Source organism: Amblyomma maculatum, chromosome 7, assembly GCF_055883805.1.
Source record: "Amblyomma maculatum isolate TAMU_Amacu chromosome 7, ASM5588380v1, whole genome shotgun sequence".
Classification (NCBI taxonomy): Eukaryota; Metazoa; Arthropoda; class Arachnida; order Ixodida; family Ixodidae; genus Amblyomma; species Amblyomma maculatum.
The window spans coordinates 133,840,106-133,860,882 of NC_139350.1; the positions used below are offsets into that span (position 1 = coordinate 133,840,106).

The 20,777-nt window shown below is 45.2% G+C and overlaps 1 protein-coding gene across 1 annotated transcript in view; it reads left to right on the top strand.

The window, feature by feature from the left end:
* The window catches only part of LOC146184793 (luciferin 4-monooxygenase-like), an 84,708-nt gene that overhangs the window by 56,808 nt on the left and 7,123 nt on the right, over positions 1-20,777 (top strand). The window contains exons 8-10 of the mRNA XM_084608840.1: positions 6,096-6,196; positions 8,033-8,174; positions 19,999-20,268. Of these exons, the coding sequence (XP_084464966.1) occupies positions 6,096-6,196; positions 8,033-8,174; positions 19,999-20,268 (513 nt within the window). The remainder of the gene's footprint in view (positions 1-6,095; positions 6,197-8,032; positions 8,175-19,998; positions 20,269-20,777) is intronic.

Genomic DNA, 20,777 nt, shown 5'->3' on the forward strand with positions numbered 1-20,777 from the left:
ACATTTAATGCACTGCAAGAATTGTTCTAATTAAAAAGACATGTATATAAAATTTATTAACTTCCCATTTAATGACATAATATATGTGCTCCATGACGTCTCGAATTGGCTCAGCTTATGAAGGATGCTGTAATGAAGTGTTCCGAATCGATTTAGCTCTCGCGGGAACCCCTAAACTACAATTACGCAATACATCCAGGCGCCTTTGCCCTTTTGCCTCTGTCGACAAGCGACGATTGTGCTTCCATTGGTTCCGAAAACTAGCCCAGTTTAATTATTTTGTCAATGCGGAGTTCCAAGCCATGGGCAAGACAAGGCCACATCATTTGCTTCAATGAAATGTAATTTTTAAGCATTTTTCTTGGAAAAGGGCAGAACAAGAAAATTAAAACCATGAGAAACCAAGTCCAAGCAAACATGCATATTGACAGTCGCACAACATAACCAAGAAGACAAGCATTAGTGAAAGTAAATAAAAATTGTTTGATGTTAAGTAGAAATATTTTACCCCTTAAAGAAAATATGCTAAAGAAATGGGTTTGGGAACAGCGTTCATCGCTCAATAAAACAAGCAAGGCTAGCTTTTTGTAAAGAACGGCGCACAAACAACTAACTTGGAGGCTTTGTACCTTTTACAGTGTTTCTTTCCGCTAATATCAAGCTCAATTGGTCGATATAGATATTTACCCACATCGTGTGTAATAGCTCACACTTCAATGTGTCTTCCGTGCCGTTATGAAACTATCATAATAGCCCGTCCTATCATCAGCGCTTCAGAATGTACCTGTAACAGAACTTAACTGCAAAATTGGAAGTTATCAATCAGCTATGTCATGTGTCCTATTTTAAATGCAACACTTCGACTTTGCATTCATGTGATATAGTTAACAATGCCCTGGAAGAGTAATTTAGTTTAGTTTATAAAGTTTAAGGTGTCCCAAGCAACTCAGGCTATGAGAGACGCCATAGTGGAGGCCTCTGAAAATTTCGACCACCTGGGGTCCTTTAACGTGCACTGACATATCGCACAGCACACGGGCGTCTGGCTTTTCGCCTCCACCGAAAAGCGGCCACCGATGCCGGGATTCGATCCCGCATTCTTGGGCACAGTAGTCGAACGCCCAACCATGACGCGCCCCCCGGCGGAGGTGAAGCTCTGGAAGAATATTATAGGTTCCAAACGCAAGTTCTGCTAAATAAAAAGAGCTTATTAAACGACGCTACGCAACTAATTTGATTTATAATAATTACATTGCATTAAAATACAAACAGAACGTTTTTTCTTGCAGCGATACCGCAGAAAATATGAACCCAGCATAGGAAGCGTTATTTCTTATGTCGATAAGTGTTTCCCTTATTGTCGCTGTGCCATGAAATTTTTGCAAGCATGCAGATTGTAGGGCGTGTAGAATACCAGCACAGAAACCATCAAACAGCAGCACCAACAAGTCAGATTCATAACATATTTCTGCCAACTTAAGAGCAGCATACCTCAGATGATGCACGAGTAAAATTGAGGAAATATGCGTCAGTCTGACCAGTCGAGATTTGTCATCGTAAAATAACGTCCCTCGTGGTTGAGAGTTAGTCCCTAAATTATATTTGTGTGTTTCTAACCCCCTTCATTTTTATAATTTTTAATAGTCAGTGGAAATATCAGGTTGATATATTATATACCTCGTGCTTCTGCGAAAAGAACTGACGTGTGAAAAAAGATGTGGCGCCCTAATGTTGTGAAACCAACCGAGAGCCGTTGAAAGTCGCTTGCCCTAGCCTGGACGTTCTTGTTCGCCTACTTTCCTTAGCAATTGTTAGCTAATTAGATAACCTTTCATTAAGGTCGTCAGCAAGTTCCAATGCAGACGTTGGTCATCGTCTTCAGAAATAGCCTACAGAAATGTGCTGTGCACTGAGCTGCCGTTTGCATGGAATAATGTTGTTGCTTTCTTTAATAAATAATACGCAGGCTAGATAACTTTCACAAACATCGATAGTGGCTCATCGTCTAAAGATGACTGCCAGACCACAAAATTTCCTTTCTTCAGCGCTGTCCCCGATTAAGCATAGCGTGCTCATTGAGCCAGGCATATGCACCAGCAGCTGGTCATGTGTTCGCAACTTGCTTGTAAGGGCCGTAACTAAGGCTGTATATGATTGTAGGCTGGTGTTAACGCTTCAGTCAGCAGTTTTTCAATGCGGTCTGTAACTCCTAAATAGATGCCTTGTTTCTTGCGCCAATAATTGAAAATCACTGTTATCCTGTTATCCGTATGGTTAGGCCAAGTGCTAATTAGGTCCGCTATAATGTCGGTTAGCACTACGGTTCTGGTTTTGTGCCACCAATGCTCACTAGCACGCAAACATAATCTAGCACACTGTTAGGAATTACACAGGCCATAGACAAAAACCCCACTTTAACCTGGGATCTTTCGAATGTACCTGCATGGCTTATAGCAGTACTGCCAAGTCATTCAGGCACGTTAGACACACTACTTAGTATGACTGACTCGGAATCTGAAGGGCCCGGTGAGCTCGATATCTATCTGAAAAGCTCTGCCTATGTTGTCACCTCTTGCTAGCGCCTTCAAGACTGATTTTACCTGCTCATACATAAAAACTCGCTTTAACTAAGTCGTGCAAACCTGCCTGCAAGTTAAAGTGTCTGAATTAGGATTCGCTGGTCCCAGGGGGTTTAATACCCCAGCCACTCGGTCATTTTCAAATGCGATTTAGTCGATAGCCTTCGCGATTTTCAATCGTGATTAAACTCGAAGGAGTTGTGCCGCTGCTACACGACAAAACTCGAAGGCTATTGAAATATTTCTGTTGTTTGGCGCCAAACGTTTCTGGAACCACTAACGTTGCTTCTGGTTTTGCTTAAAGAACTAAAATCTCTATAAATGCAAAATAAAATATAACTTCTCATTTTTATCTAATAACTGCAGGCGTTTAGTGGTTATTCAAGGAAACTTCTTTTTTTTTTTTAACGCGTTGACGTTCATACGATCGTGCTTTTCATTGTGTCTGCTTTTCTCGGCGACGCATGTTACATTGGTAGAGAGTACATAAATAATGCGCCTTAAAAAAGAGCAATGCTATTTTAAAATTATTACGGATATTATTTTACTGCGTAAATCAAAGATATAATATAATAACGCTTGTTCACGTTTTTGGGTGGTAAACGCGCTATGCACGTGTGTGCGTGACGCTCCTCGGGTCAACGCTAGCAATCTGGCGAGGCGAGACGTTCGAAGGCCTTCGAGATCTCGATAGAGTTCTGAGCTGTTCCGTTAACCCGATAGACTATATCGACTCAATGGCCATTGAAAACGCTCGTGTGGCAGCTTTGGAAGGCCTCCGAGTCGATAGACAGTCGGCTCGGGGGCCTTCGAAATGCCCGTTTGACAGCGGTATACGTCCCATCTCAAAAGTGTTTTCCCAGTTGGCAGCTCCTGCCAAGGACGGTTTCAGACGCACAGAGAGTCAGACAGGCAATTCGAGCGAACGCGTGCTCTATTATTGGTGGCGGCTCGAAGGTACGCTTGCAATGTCAGACAATGCTTATGGCAAATAACTGAATGTCGGTTTCTAAAGGTGCTGTCCAAATTTTAAAACTCATTGTTTAAAGTCAGCGTTCAATGACCTACGTCCATGGCCTTAATTGTATTTATGATTAACTGCAAAACTGAAATCGCCTATGGTGTGCAAGGCGCCTGGCAGCTGTATATAGCAGCCTTCTATCGCCTGCTTCTCATATTTTATTTTTTAACCTTTGGCTCCGCTTAGCTGGCACAGCCGGTATACAGGGTCTGTCCTAAAAGTAATGAGACTAGCCGTGGCGTTGCGCGCGTACGAGCGTGATTGGAAACCCGATTTCGGAGGTTGATGAGGGACCCTTCAGCGTTACCGAATGACGAGATCAGTTGGTTCAAACAGGCGAAGCGGGTGAACGCGGGCTTAAGCTTGTACCCCTTATTTCCTAGCTGTGTCGAGGAAGCGTGATCGAACGTCAGAACGTTCTGCTATAAACTGGGAGAGTCGCCTGCTCACGCAATCGTCACGATCGAACCAATGATGCGAAATTCTCACTGCTACTCTTTAAATGGAACAAAGCATTACTAACAGCCGCGAAGCCGTCCAGCCTAGCAAGGTCTAGGCACCCTTCGATGATGACGGGTATACTGAGGCCGATAAAGGATTGTGTGCGTGTTTAATGAGCACTAATTGGCGTTTAAGTGCCCTTTATTTTACCTCGGGATGCACTGATAGAAACTTGCATCAAAAAAGTTGCTTCTGATGTCGCACGCCCCTTTCAAGGTGACTTACGTGACACCATGAAATTCTCTATTTGGGAGCCATCGAAACCAGGGTGGCGGGATGAAACACGCGACATTGCAATCAGCATCTGAATGTCAAAAGCTCCCCGCTATTGCGAAGGAGTTTGTGAGCATGTGTGTCTTTGTGTGTGCTCTTTTCGTCCGCAACATGGTATTCCTTAAGCGTCATTGTTCCTGTGTTAGGCCGCTGCCCTATTACTAGTTCCGGGTTGCCAATTCTGCCACTTTGGTCACGAAAGGCGCCCCATAACTGAGGAAGCATCCATGCCCTGTCGCGGGAATGCTTCGAGTGTCGCCTGCGCTGGAGAAGAGGTTAAGTCTCTTCTTTTTCGCAGCAGCGAACTCCTGCTGCGACAATTCAGGCGATCGCTTTCTTGCTAGCTGCAGAACGTTAAACTTGTTGCTTTTGTGAGGGGGGATGAAGGAAGCAATCATGTTTCCTTCGGAATATCCTTCACGTACAGGGGTGGTCAAAAGTTCCCAGGCCACAGGGTCTGCTTCTCAGCAGTATAGTCAGGCAACTACGACAGCCCCAAATCTCAAAATACATGTGGAGGGTAGAAGAAACATTATTCTAAACCCTGATATCATTTATAGCTTTAATGGGATCTCACGTGTCAGAATATGCTGACCAGAAGCAAAACCTACGGCCTGGGAACTTTTGACCCCCTCCTGTACGTGGGCTCCTGCGTGGGGTGCGGAACTGGATACTTTTACTTTCACAGTGCCCAGCAACAATTTAGATGTGGTTAAGCCATTGCTCATTTCTAAGTGGGGAATGGCGGCGCCCGCTTGAGCCGTTTATTGCAGATAGGTCCCCCCCCCCCCCCCTGTGCACAACAGAAGAACGAAAACAACTTCCCAACGCAATCCTTTTGCCTGCGCGCCCGGGTTCACCCTTTTGTTGTTAAGGCCCGGCAGCGAGCAGGACGGAACAAGTTTGATGAATTTCATCGGACACGGTAGCGTTGAGGGGGCGATGGCGTGGGGGATAAAACTAAGAAGGGGACCTTGAACCCTGAAGGCGGTTGTTACTCTCACCGGAGAGAGTAACAATTTCATTTATTTTGGGTGACTTTGTTTTGTTAGCAGGGCCTGGGTCCGAGGCTGAGCTCAACCCACAGGGCAGTGTCCGCCCTGCTATACCTTTTTTTTTATTGGTTACATGACACAAGGGGGAGGCCACCGAAAATGACTGCCCCTATCGCGTTTTCTACCGACGACATAAAAGGTGAAGGTAACCGAAGAGAAGTTAGTCTATGTTGAGACTCCGTGCTTAGCACGTATAAGTCTACAAGTGCCTAGGCTTTAACTAAGACGCTCAGTCGATAAGTAAGGTGTTGTAGACAGTAGTTTTGTGTGAGACTATTTTCTTTTAAGTTACTGTTTCTTTTGTCTGTGCCAGGTTGCATCTCTAACTTGCAGTTTTCCCTTCTATTTTTGTAAATACTGTGAATACATTTGTTCATTGTCTTCTAAATCATCGCTTCCTGCTTCAACATCGCCGAATCACCCCGTTTGGAGAGGTTTTCAACCACTCCGAAAAGAACGAACCATCGTTAAGAAAATTACTCTTCATCCTTAAAAGTATGCTGAAAATTCATGCACATCTAAACGACAAAGGCAGATATAATGCCCAACCAACTTAAGCTTATTGAAGCGTTGCTCAAGTATTTTGTTAGAATCGTTTGATCGCTCCCACCGGGCTATTGTTTCCATCAATGTCTTTCGAACTGCTGACTTTGGTTACCCTTCCAGCCTTCGGTATGACAGAATTGGCGGGAGCCGGCACCTTCTCCAGGCCTCGACCTGACGACTTTAAGAGTGTTGGACAGCCGGCGGCCTTCGCTGAAATAAAGGTGAGCATTTTTCTAAGCAAAGCAGTGCTACTAAGTGTATTTCATGTATTTGCAAACAAAGCGCTTTTCTACGCGCATTTCACTACTGACTTTGTACCAAATGCACATATCCATGAAGCGGGTGATGATATTTAGAATGAGATGCAATCCAAAGCTTCGTGCTGAGCAGTTTTTACCTCTGCCATGGCGGAGGAGAGGATGAAAGATTAGAGAACATGTAAGAGTGAACAAGCGGCGCCGGGAGCCAACAAAATTCCTACTCATAGAGGCGCGAGTGCATAGAAGCCGCTGTAAGATGAGCTTAATATACTTTCAGCTTATGAGCTGCGCGATGAAAGAAACCTAGACAGAAGTCCGAACTACAGTTAAAATAGCAAAAAAAGCAAAGTCGATAAAATTTCAGTGATGTCGAGCAGTCTACGGAGGACATGAGTTTGCAATTTTTTACGGAGATATGAACTTTTGTTTTTACTTTTGTAAACAACGAACATTTTTTCAGTAGAGATTCTTTCTTCTTGCCTTCCTCGCTAGGAATTGATTTTGCAGCCAGGTTACGTCGTCTCGTTGTAGTAAAAGACTGAACTTCTGAACTCAGGTATCCGAGTCTACTCTCTGCACCTTATATCGCGCGGGCCAACCTAGTACACGTGAAACCAGAATAGTCCTTTGCCTTTCCGTTCCGAACTGCTTTGGCGACCGAAGCTGAATACACTGCCGATAGTAAAATCGTCTCCCCGTCGTTATTTATGCTCTCTCAGTTCAGTTCAAGAATGGGTGAAAGTGCATAACTCCTTGTTCAACGCCAATAGTGCAAATAGCTCTGCACTCTTTTAAGAGTTCCATGACAGAGAGAGCAAGAAAATGGAGTTTTTGCAACACACATATCAAAATGAACACGGTTTGAGGGGAAGCCTCATTGAACATTTCCACGAGAATACTTGTCGAAAAGGGTAGGCCACGAGAAGTATTGTCTAAACGTTTACGTACAATGAGATTTATCCCAACCCATTATCATTTTGCTCTGTGCCCTTCTTTGGACTAGTCAGTTCATACATGAAGAGAACACGGCGGACGTCAAAGCACAAAATGGAGCATAAAACCACGATATCGGTTGCAACCTTTCATCCAATTAGTAATTAGTAAGAGAACCGCGCAGCGATGGCAGACTCGTTCAGGCACTCGACTTTTAATCCACGCGATTGCGTTCCTCAAACTCCTCTGCTTTGCAAATAAAAGTTTCGTCTCTCTCTCTCTCTCACGCTCTCTCTCCTTCTCTCTGTCTCGGCCACGGCATGCAGGTTTCGATGTAGGCGAAAAGAAAGAAACCCTGGCATTACGTGATGCCAGTGCATGTAAACAGTCCCACGTGGACCAAATCAGTCCGTAGGACACTTCCGCTACGGCGTCATTTGTCGCAAATATCGCTTTGACACGTTAAACTCAGTACACAGTACTTCCAATCCCAATTTTTGAGCACACTTCATATCATAACAAATTGAATCTATTACGCATTTTTACGCAGTAATGTACACAAAACGTCTACCGCTTACATCTCTCCGTATTCCGTCTACTTCATTTTTCTCTTGGCGTGTCACGGTGGCTTACTGGCTATCACTTGATCCCACTGAGCACCTATGACGAGTAATTACATCCCGGCCACTGCGGTGCGATTCGGTGTGAGCAAAATTGCCATACGCTGAGCGCTGTCGGCACAAGGTTTGGGGCCCCATGTGGTCGGCATTACATTCAAACGACACGGCGTCTCTCATAGTCCCTGTACAGCCTCGGTGCGTTAAACCGCCCATAACGTACCGTAACACTGTTTTACTTTATCAGGTCGTCGATATGCAGACGAGGCAAGCCTTGGGACCATTCCAGCATGGAGAGGTTTGCATAAAGAGCCCTATTACTTTCGTTGGATATCTGGGGCGACCACAAGAAACTGCTGATACGTACGAAGACGGCTTCATAAGAACCGGTGCGTTGGATTGTTCTTATTTATTATCCGTTGGCTAACCGGCGCGAAAGTTTTTCTTTAAAAAAAAACGAAGAAAGACTTCAAAGAAAGGTACCTTTGAGAATAGACGACTAAGATTGAGATTTAAGTGATTGTTTTTGTAAGCTGCTGGCCGGATTATGATTGCGGTTTTTGTGCCCGTGAATGGCTCCTCGATAGCGACACATGCATCTTAATATCCGAAACGTGGGAACATCTATGCTACCATACACAATCACCTAGAAAAGTAAGATACGAATCTCGAAAAGATTTTAAAGAAAGGGGGAAGCCTTGTAATTACATCTTGAGGAAATATACAGCGCGAACATAGACGACGGATGACGAAGTACACAACACAAGCGCTGTCTCGTAACTAAAATTTATTCCGAAGGAAGACACATATACAAAACGCCTAGAAAACGCAGTGCATGTCCAGTAAACATAAGAGGCTCTCCACGTAAGATGACACTGTATAGGAGGCTACCTGCATGGTCTAAGGCACATCAAGTGTTGGCTAAGAACCAGATCGCTCAACCATGCAACGTAATGAAGGGCTGATTGATGAACGTGCTTATTTTTTTTGTTGTTGTTGTTGCTGAAGAAACTTCCATAATCACCCTTGTGCGCTGATCTCGATGCCGGTACAGTACCTGGGTTGTTTTGTTTTTGTTGCTGTTTTTTTTTCAAACATTGCCTTACATTTCCTTTTTTTTCTTTCTTTGCGCACTCAGTGCAGCGTTTTGACACACCTGACGATCACTTCTGATGTTCTTGCAGGCGAATATTTAAAAACCGTCCGGTTTGTCCAATATACACCTTTTGGCACGTAAGAGGGATCTGATGAACCATCGACCGCACACAATCCACAAATCTTGATTTATGCCGCACTGAAAACTTCAAGGGTTGAACATCATATTTTCTTTCCTCTATATCTTCCCCTGTCTTGAAGATATAGGGGTGCTGAGCATACGACGTCAGCACTGAAAAGCCGAGCCACATATTTCTCAGATTATGTGCTATGCGATGCACATAAGGAACGGCCGCTGCTTTCCATGTGCATGGGCATCTCATGACGCCGTCATACTGCGATAGCGCGAAAGGTATGACGCTTTCGCGTTATACTGCTTCCAGCTTTAACTAAGATGTACGAACGTGCCTGCGCGGCGTGAATGCAAGAGCCATAGCAGGTTGATTCTAATCGGATTTCCTGGCTAACGGTGCCTTCGTTAAAACAATATGGATGACGTTATAGGGACCGGACAGCTGAACGGGTGGCGCCGCCTCTCGGCGCATCGCTCAATCGCCGGAATGCGCCGGCCGGGGCCGGCGCATTGCCAGCGCATTGGAGCGTACTGTTTGTCGTTGGTTTGTGTGGAAATTGGAAATCCTAAGGTTTGGATGACGTTTTGCGTGAATATATCCTCAAGAGAACAGAAAGTTGGGCTAGTTGTGTGAATATGTCCAGTGAAATGAAGTCTGGCCAAACAAGGCTGGCGAAACGTGGTGCGTTATTGGCTCCACTGGCAGCTACGCAAACTCGTCTGACGTTTTTAAGTCGATTCATTTCTACTGGTTTCCACAGAAGCATTAGTGGTGGGTGACCTAAGCATGGTTCTTTGAAAGGCAAAGGCACGAATCTACGTATTTGGTTACTGTGTGGTCATGGAAAGTGCCGAATGTTTAAAATTCCGCATTCTACCGGATGCGCTGTGCCTTCTGTTCCCCAGGAGTGACGGCACGAGAGTCTCGGAGTCGAAGCCGCACTCCTTCATCTGTAGTCACTTTATTGACAATTGGAAATCGAAGTAACCCAACAGCGTAAGTTACGACGCTAGCATTTCCCCGCCTGTGTACAAGAAAACCCCAGCACGGAAAAAGAAAAGGCAGCTCCACCATCGTCGTTCGGGCTGCGTTACAATCTTCAGTGATGGACAGAGACAATGTTTGTGCAGATACTTTCGTTGACATAGTCAAAGATAATTTACTTTTTTCTCTTAACAGAAAGAGCAGATAGGAGACATGAACAATTCCTATTACCATGATCTTGTCATTTTTCCTCTTTTCGTTTGTCAACCAATGAAAATGCGCTGAGAGCTCTGCGTTGATACTCTTAGAATTTGTTAACATTTGTTTGTGGCATGTTCATTTCGCCTAATAAAATCAATCATTTCACAGCTCAATCAATACCGGATGGTCACAAAATCTGCTATCGGCTTCATATAAAAGTCGAACAAGAAAAAAAAATACAATTTAATTTGTGGAAACGAGCTTAAACAGCATTTTTTTTTTTAATTTCGAAGGCCGTGTAGCAGTTTTTTTTTCGCATTCACGTTGTACCTGACACGGCTTTACGTATTTTCTCAGCAGCGTTCATTTCCTGGCCCACCTAAATATATGTGTTTCTCATCGGCGTTTTAGTGCACGTGAGATTTCCTGATTGTGGCGTAGTATGACAAGACCGTTTTACCTCTCTCAGAAATTGCTTCTATGGCCAATGCAAACAGATTTAGCAGCAGTCCGGCGAGCTGCAGTGACAAAATTGTAAAAGGAATGGCTTTCAGTTATCCGGATTCCTTTACGTGCAAATAGAAAACTACATACATGGTCGTGTCCCCTCACACTGATCAGGTATCGAGGTCAGCTAGGTATCGGCCCCGCAAGTTCGTGGTACGCTGAGAAAGTAGACCACCTTAGCGAACGAGCCATCAGAGGGATTCATTTAACAATAGAATGCTCTCTTAATTGTCGGTGGCGTATCTTACAACACATCACGCTGTGTGTTTTTCTTTCCGATTCTATTTAACAGTTTGACAGTATTGAACTATTGCCTTCAGATTTTCAAGGCAGGTGCGGTCAATCGCATTGAACATCCTGCGCTGAGAGAATGTTAGCAGGAAATTTATTTTTTCTTTCTTTTCACAACCTCCGCAGCATGTCGGGAGAAAGGCATGTATAGTATAATATTTTCTAAGTCAGTTATATGTAACAGCTCCGACGTGTTCAACAAGAGCATTGTCGTAATGTAAAAATGATGCTGAGGTGGTATTACTCATTTGGCTTATATTATGATTAAGTTTGATAGTCTCAAGGCCAGTTCAGTGAGCTATGCTTGCGTAATTGTGCAGGAAGTCCTGGAAGTATATGTGTGTTTGCTATTCCAACCATAAATAGATCCTACTTTTGTCTTGCTTGTTTATTTTTCTTCTTTTACAGCTCTCGTTGCAAGGTTGAAACTGGAATGTCATTTGCTATTATTCTACTCTGAATCGTTTGAGCCTAGCTATTTCCAAAAAAGACAGGTGCAGCATCTTTTTCATTTTACATGAACGCTGACCATTACAACTACCACTACTACGGCGCCACGGCTACACAGCTCGGCGGTATTTGATCTTCAGGCAGGTTTCGACTAGACCTAATATAAGATGGACGCGCAGTGCAAGCGCAATTCCCTTCTTCGAAGTTGCCTTAACAAGTGCCTAACGAAGGTGTTCCTAGCGCATGGTGAAATCACGCGCGCGGCATTTTCGAGTATATAACAGAAATACCATGCGCCGGGCGGTTTCAAAAAAAAAAAAAACACGCACGCCCTGCCGAGAACAGCCCTTTTTTTTTTCAAGATTTCCCGGTCAAAAAATACTCCTTGCGATTACTCAAAGCAGCGCAAAGCTCTCAAAGCCACACCGCAAAACGACGGGTAGCGACCAGCTCAAAAACGCCTCGCAGAACGGAAGCGACTGCGCCGTAAGCTGCCTCGCCATTCCGCTGTTTTGGCACTCTGCCGCGGGCGGCGCTGTTCCACCGAGGTGACAGTGGCGCCATACAACGGGCGCCCGGTCCCTATAGGCAGGAAGCGTGCCAAATGGGTCAGAGAATAAACGGGAATAAAGAATAAACATTATAACGGAAATCGAGAAGGGAAAATCGGCGAAGGGACCACCAGCAATAATCATAACGGACATTAGACAATCGCCCATTGGCAAATTTTTGGCTTTGAAGACGAAAGCCTTACTAGCGTAGTTACGAGAAAATCCACCTGTAGTCGGCGTTTTCTACACTCAATGGTACCGACGTCCCACTCACCCCCGAAGCCCTCCAAGGGACGATGGCATGCCCTACAGATTAGACATTGCATCAATTAAACTGCTGTCGTGAATTTACTGTAGCTGCGGTGGAGATGGACGCAAAATGTCCACGACGTGAACATTACAGAGCTCAAGGTGCCGTAGTCAGTTCGTGGTATCACGGAAGCGACAAATTGCCTGCTTAGAGGATTCACTGTGGAGAAAGCTCCGTGCCAGCAAAGCACTTGGTGCACCGGTCATATCTTGAGCGCTATGAAAGAGACAAGCGCTCGACAATGCCTCTCTTTCCATTGTCTCGTCGTCCTCGTCTTATCTTTGCAATAACGCGTGCAGTAGGAAAGAGGGGAAATAATTTTCATGGACGAAATTTGGCGGAATGACGAAAGGTAGTGCGCGCCTCATATGGAGCAACGTTGTTTTTGGTTGTTTTTTTTTTCAATGTTAACCTAGTCTTTTTTTTTTTTTTGCCTGAGTGGTTGACTTGGGTTGGTTTGGTTTAACATTCGAAAGCAACCCAGGCTATGAGAGACGCCGTAGAGGGGAGCTCTGGAAATTTTGACCCCTGGGGTTCTTAATTTACACTGACAGGCAGAGCACGTGAGCGCCTTGTTTTTCGACCATCGAAAAGCGGCCGCCGCTGTCGGGATTCGATCCCGCATCGTTAAGCACAAGAGTCGAGCGCTCTGACTACTGTACCAACACGGCGGTGTTTCCTCTCTCAGAGAATAGTAAAAGTTTTTTAAGAGCAATTGCATTACTCTGGTAAAGTAATTGCAGTGTAATAGGAATACTTTTCAGAAGTAGCAATTTGTAATGTAATATAATGTAATTATTTTTTGCAACATTCTGCAAATTGATTGGTAATCTTATAATATCAAATAATTTTGCCATGTATGCAAAAGATACCCCGTGGGAGGGCCCCTCCTCTTCTCGCTTCTTGCACCCCCATTTGATCTTACCGCATCAATTAAGGATCTGCATTTCGGTCCAGATTTCCCCTCACTCTTGCCAAAATTGTGAAAAAATTTTTCTGTGGGCAGCGTCCCGAGGGGTATCATACCATTTCGCCTCCAATTCGGCATGCATTCGCTAGTCTAGTTTGCCATACAGTTTTGAACCGACGGCATGTGTACCTCCAATTATATGACCTTACTGCACCTTGTAGCCTAGAGCCGAGGACGTTGTCAGAGGACGAGAAATAGAGAAGTCGCCATCAGAGGAGAAGGAGGATGAGTGTAGAGGGCGCAATCAGAGAAGCAGAAATTGCACATGGAAAAACAGGCGAATGTGGCGTCGCGGCAGCGCATCGCGCTAGCGAACTTTGGCCTTCATACACGTAGACAGGGCTACGCATATCTGCTGATTTTTTTATCATTACTCGTCTGCAACCACACCCTTCTTCCTGAGAATATGCCTTACAGCACACATCTCGAATACCAAAAAATGGGGGAATGCTTAAGCTCAGCCTTCAAGGGTATTACGCGATAGCATTCATGTCTCCCGTTGACCGGATGCCTTAGCGGATCCTAGTTTGCGCACATGAAATTTGCTACTTGAGAAATAGTTAATGTTTAATTTGTGCCTCTATTATTCCACACATACTCATTAGCGTCAGTCGTAAGCTACCACAGTATGTGAAAGAGAATCCTATCTAGATTTAAATACTTGCTTGAAATAAAAGCCGTACGAATGTGCCTATACCATAGGTCGGCGGGCTCGCTCATGAGCGGACTCACTTGGGCTCACTCAGGCTCACACTCAGATCATGATCTGAGTCGTGAGTGAGTCCGAACTCAGATTCAGATCATGATCTGAGCGTGATTGAGTCCGGACTCACACTCAGATCATCATCTGAGTCGTGAGTGAGCCCAGACTGACACTAAGATCATGATCTGAGTCGTGAGTGAGTCCGGACTCACATTCAGATCGTGATTTGAGTTGTGAGTGAGTCCGGACTCACACTCAGATCATGATCTGAGTCTTGAGTCCGGATTCGCACTCTAATTATGATCTGAGTTTGAGTCAGTCCGGTCTCACATTAAGATCAGTATACTTGCGTGCGAGCTAGCTCGTTAGACGACTCTGAAGACCTCTGACGCTGCATAGTTACACACAAATGCAGCACACACACAAGAGAATAAGGCAAGACGTCCACACCGATGATGCGCTCACTACCAAATGGCTGTTATTTGTGATACGAAGAAGAAGAAAGCATCACAAAAACACGCAAGGTTACGATAAGAAGAAGAAAACAGAAGATTCCGGAAAAATGCCAAGAAAAATTCTGAAGAAAAAAATAAACAAATAATGGCAAATTGCGTCTATCTTGTCCTATTGTCCGAACGAGGCAGTATCGCTTCCTTCCTGTTGAGCACCACAGTTAGAACACTCACGCATTTCCCTTCTTCACCCGAAATCACCTTAAATTCTTCGATAAACTGTCTTTTCAAAGTGTCGCTTGCTCCAGCCAGCACCTTAGTTTCGGTGAGCCTTGCTACACAATGGTTATCCCTCGAGTCCTGTTGGGCGTCTTTTGTGCGACAACGAGAGCAATGGGTCGCCAGGTTTCCCGGAGCCGACAATTCGGCACACGAATTTTTGTCATCCTTAAGCTTCTCATTGAGGCGTCGGCCTATCTGTCCCACATAGGCCTTTCCACATGTCAAGAGAATCTTGTACACAACAGCTTTGCGGCAGTTGACAAAGCGCTCCCTGTGCAGCACGCCGCATCCTTCCTTGGTCTCACTCATTCCGTCACCTTCCTACACATACTCCTTAACTTGTTCAGTGCAGACAGCACGACCCTAATTACAAATTGGCTCGCGATCTTCTTAAGAGAAAGTGAGATGCCATATACGTAGGGCTGCACAACAACCTGTCCCCTCTTTTTACTCCTTTTACACTCTCTTGTTCGAGGTCGCATATTTTTTAAACAGCTTTCAGCCGCAGATATCAACATGCTCTTTGGATATCCACTTCTTTTCAATCTCTCCGTCTGTAGGTTGAGACTCTTGCCCATCAAGTGCGGACCAATTTGATCAATGCCTGCGGTAAACACGAGACAGCTAACCCCCTCTTATCAACTTCGTATGACCGGAGTCGTAAGGAAGAAGACCTTTTTCCCCACGTGTCCTATAAAACCAACACGTATGGTGTTCGTGAAGCACAAGTCTGATATCCAAGTACTGGATCTGTGCATTATCTGGAAGCTCAAACGTAAACTTAAGCCCCCGGATGTGCATTAGAGAAGTGTGTAACTATGCAGCGCCAGAGGTCTTCAGAGTAACATTCAGATCATGATCTGAGTCGTGAGTGAGTTTGGACTAACACTCAGATCGTGATCTGAGTTTTGAGTCCAGACTCACAATTAGATCATGATCTAAGTCGTGAGTGGTCCGGACTCGCATTCATGTTATGATCTGAGTCGTGCTGAGGCGGAAATAGAAAGTTCGGATGAAATCAAATGAATTCTTGCTCAGAGGTTGGAGAATCATGATCTGAAGGGATCGAGTGAGTAATGAGTACAAGTCGCTGGTTAGATCCTAGCGGACTCGAATTGCCAGTGTAATTCTAATAATGAATAAGCTTCTTGGCGAGCTGATCATGTAGAACAATTTCGATTGTTTTTGTTACGCAAATATTTTGACTATGTCGATTAATGCAGGTTAATAGAACATTTGTTCTCGTTGGCTTGTTGTATTGTGGTGGCTTTATAGTTCTTCCTTTGCTATTTACTTATTTCCAAATATCTCGCAAATGATTTCATGGGTTAGCTGTTCATTGGTGTACAGCGATGCGAACGAGCCAGGCTAGCCGTGCATAGCTAATAATATCAGGCTAATGAAGGTCGAAGAGACCATTTTGTAACCACATTTTCTATCGTTCTTTCTTATTGCAAAAGAAGTCATCGGCTCACCACCACCAAGAATCTTGTCCGATATTTCTTTTTCTGTGCCATTGCTCTAATTGGGTAGGCTGTTTAAGGAGGTCACAAATATGTGGCTACGTACATGGGTAATTTAAACGCATTCCGGTATAGCTGAAATTTTGTTTCGGTCGATTTGGTCCAAAACCTGTCCAACATAATTCGCCTACGGCGACCGCGATGATGACCTCCCTCCAGAGCCGCCTTAAATTTTGCCCACGCACCGCTGAAATTTGACCTCGACTTTATAAGCAAAAATCTGTCCAATTTAATATGACTATGGCGAACAAGATAGTGGCCTCTAAATTTGACTGGGCCCACCCTCTAATTTGGTCCCCTCACCCCAGTAAATTGATCTCGGCCGATTTCGGATCAAAATAAATGTTCAACATAATTCGATTACAGCGAACACGATGATGACTTCCAAATTTTAGTTTGGCTCACAAGTGGTCTACCAACCCTTGAAATTTGATTTTGGCCAATTTGCATAAAAAGCGATCAGTTCCTAATTGCATTGACCATCCTCGACACTATGGTTACCATTAAAGTTGGGCATGACCATTTCCATAATTTGGTCTAGGCCCCCTTCGAAGTTTCACCTTTAGAATTGGTGTCCAGCCATTATTGACTGCGCCCGACAAGACGTCAACCACCAAATCGGCCATAGCCATTTCCAAAATTTGGCCTGTGCTATAGCTAGACCTTGCTTTCGCACTATATTCAGCTTAAAAGAGATAATCCCTATCATATTTTTTTACTTTTCCTGTAACTTTTCAACTCGTTCATTACTGAAGAAAACAGACTAATCAAGTTGGTTGGTTGGTTGGTTGGTTGGTTCATAGGAAGGGAAAGGCGCAGTATCTGTCACACTTGCTCTGTGGACACCTGAACCGCGCCGTAAGGGAAGGGATGAAGGTGGGAGTGAAAGTGGATAGAGAGAAAGGGGGGCCGTAGTGGAGGACTACGGAGTAATTTCGACCACCAGGGGATCTTTAACGTGCGCTGACATCGCACAGCACACGGACGCCACTTCGTTTCGCCTCCATCGAAACGCAGCCGCCGAGGCCGGGATTCGATCCCGGGAACTCCGGCACAGTAGTCGGGCGTCTTACCACTGCACCACCCCGACGGGGCGACTAATCAAGTAATGTTGCACTTTTTTTTTCTTTTTATTTCCCGAGTGTTTCTCTGTACTGCCTTCCGTCTACCAATACAAGCTTTAGGACCGTCACTCATTGCTTGTCGAAAGTGGAAATGAATGAGTCCATGATGAGTGAGTCCCGATGAATCGAAATGAGTGAGCTCAAGTGAGTCGTGAGTTGAAATGTGTGAGTCTAGATGAGTCTGAGTTTAGATGTGTGAGTTCAGATGAGTCGCGAGTCGAAGTGAGTGAGCGCAGATGAGTCTTGAGTCAAACATGAGTGAGTTGAGATGAGTGAGTTCAGATAAGTCGTGAGTTGAAATGAGTGAGTTTATGATAAGGCTAAGTTCAGATGAGTCGTGAGTCGTAGTGAGGTAGTGCAGATGAGTCGCGAGTCAAAAATGAGTGAGTCGAGATGAGTGAGTTCAAATGAATCGTGAGTTGAAATGAGTGAGTGAGCCCAGATTAGTTATGAGCCTGAGTGAGCCCGAGTGAGTCGCCAGCTTGCGTGAGTTTGAGTTCATGAGTGTGAGTGAGTCCGGGTCTTGTGAGTTTGAGTGAGAGTGAGCCCGCAGATGGAGCAAATTTTTCTGAGTGAGCCTGAGTGAGCACACGTGACTTTGCCGACCTATGGTCTATACTTGGTATCTGTAGCAGCGTGACCATTCGGTATGCAAGGGTCCTGGAAGGCTGGATTCCGCTGGCGCCCTCTCATTGTAATGACGAAGCCCGAGCTGTCAACGCCTGCCAATTCGACCGTATGACGTGGTTTCGGGAGGTCGCCCGAGCCAACGACCAGTCAGCGAACCGTCATGGCACCTGCGGAATTCCACCGCCAGCGCCATTCCTTCGTGTCCTTTCAATCACAACGCCGACACAGGGTTTTCTAGGGAAGAGGGCCTCTAACGCTATCGCGTGAAAGCATCTGCTGCACCTGACAACGTGCTCCTTTACGGGCTGCTTAATAATTAGGGATAAATTTTTAACGCGACAGCGTAACAGGCCCTATTCACTGTAAAATCCGGTGGCTTTGGCGTTGTTAGCGTCGTTGTCGTCATCGGCTCGCGTCGTACCCTCAAAGGCGTAGCTTATGTGTCCCTCATAATTTTGTTCTCTTTTCAGTGTTACGTCCGCTCTTGCTATTTTTCCGGCGGAGCCTCGCCACCTAGCCACTTTTCACCACGGTGTATATATTTTCAGCAAACTATAATTGGCGCCCCTTTTATATCAACCTGACCTCTCAGAGGACTGACTGCAGGCCAGCTCGTCTAATGTAACCACACATGGTGCAGTTTTTTGTGAGCGTCCACTCGGAGGCCCACGTAGCGGACACAATCCTAAATATTTGATACCATTTTCGTTTTAACGCGTGCAAACAAAAGGGACATCAATTTGGACACAATAAAGTAGCAGCGCTATCTCAGAGAAATTCAAATGCTCCTTGGTCGTCATCTTCAGCAGCCCTGCTGCACCCTCTGTAGTGCGCCGGACTATCACTGACCACATATTTAACCGTGTTATGTGCCGGCTGCGCTCTCCCCACGAGCCCAACAAATTTTCCAATCTCATTCGCCCACTGGCCGCTCCGGTCTAGGCTTTCCTCCAGCTGGGAGTCCGCGCTGTTGCCCTGAGGGACCAATAGTCCCCGCATTGCATTCCCTTCCTTGGCCATGTGCTTTTCTTAATACAGTCTAGGAAATTACAAACTCGACTTTGGTCCCTCAGCTACCTTGCTCTCGTTCAGTCTCTCATTGTTACCACTATTATTTTACTTTCCATGACTAACTATGATGTTGTAAAAACGTTTGCGGCTATATATTTTTGGGGTGTTATCAACACCTTTCTGCGGGTGCGCATACTGTGCTTAAAGCTGCGGCAATCAACGGTCTCTGAAGAGACGCCTGCGAGTGTTTGGGAGGACGCGTACGCATAAGTCAGGTGGGCGCAGTGTAAAATTCATTTCTAGTTTAGCGTCTGTGATCTTGTGTCATGCATGTGTCTTAATTCACTAATAATGTTGATGAGAATATAATTTGTTGTCAAGCATACTCTTCATAAAGCCGTGTGATCTCTCATTAAACTCAAGTACGCGGTTCTTTTATTTCTATGTCACAGATTAATTTTGAAAATATGATAAAGCAATCGCGAAGGAGCTAATCAGCCTGTAATAGCTCGTGTTTTGCATTCGTACTTTTATGAATTAGGGTATTAATGGCCGTCCCGCATGCATCACTTTTAATACGTTTGGTTACGAAAATTGCGCAAATATGGTGGCAGGTATTTCTAGCGTAGTGATATCTTCCAACCTTCAACAGGCCTGCAAATATTTCTACTGCTCTTGCAGTTTCCCCATATAGATTGCTTGTACGGCTTTTCCAACGCTCTCTTTGGTAACTCGTAAAGTATTCATTTTTTCTGCCCACCTCCGTGTGTTGGTAGCTTTTAGTTTATTCTAAAGCCTAATAAATATTACACCTTTACCAAAGTTAATAAAAGCCGGAGCGAAGTGCGCGTGTTGCCACAACGGTAAGCTCGTTAACACCAGCGTACAATACTCAAGGGGAGGGCGACAACGAGACGCGTTTCGTATCACGGATTAGTGCCGTAGAGAAGTTTCCCACATCACTCCATGCAAGCAACCATTCCTCCTTCATCCAGGCGACACAGGCTACTACTCTCCCGACGGCCGTATCTTTGTCTGCGGCCGGCTGAAGGAGATGATCAAGTGCATGGACCAGCAGGTGGCACCCGCCGAGCTGGAGGAGCTGCTGGTCCCCGACCCGGAAGTGCGCCACGCGGTCGTCGTAGGCGTACCGCACCCTCACTTCGGAGAGGCGGCACGCGCCTTCGTTGTGCCCCGGCGAACCTTCCAGCCAGGAAGTCTCGAAGAGCAGAAAGAGGCCCGCAGGCTCCAGGACCTCGTGGCTGGTGAGGATGCACAACCGTATTAGATCAAATTATGAAACGTAGACTCAGCGATAGATCGAGCCTGAAGTGGCATTAACGTCTTTTGTTTACATGTTTACATAAGGTAAGTACTTGTCTAGTTTGTTGATAAACTTCCAAGCAGCGGATTAGATTTTCAATCGTTCTCAGGATTAGATTAAACAGATTATATTTTCAAACTAATGTGTTGTTTAATTGAATCTTGCAAAAGTACGGTTTTTAGAAATTGCCCACACCTCTGGGATTTAAAGACAGTATATACACGTTCCCCTTCATGGATCACTGCATTGTCGTGGCGGAGGGGCTTGCGAAACTCGATGAAGTCGTGAGCTCTGCTGTGTAGGGCCACCCAAGATAGACAGGTCACGGCAGAGAGTTCTGACAAAATGTGATTCACTGGAGAAGGTAATGACAACCCACTCCAGTATTTCCTGCCAAGAAATCCCTATGGCCAGTCACAATACCATTAATGATATGGCGCCGGAAGATGA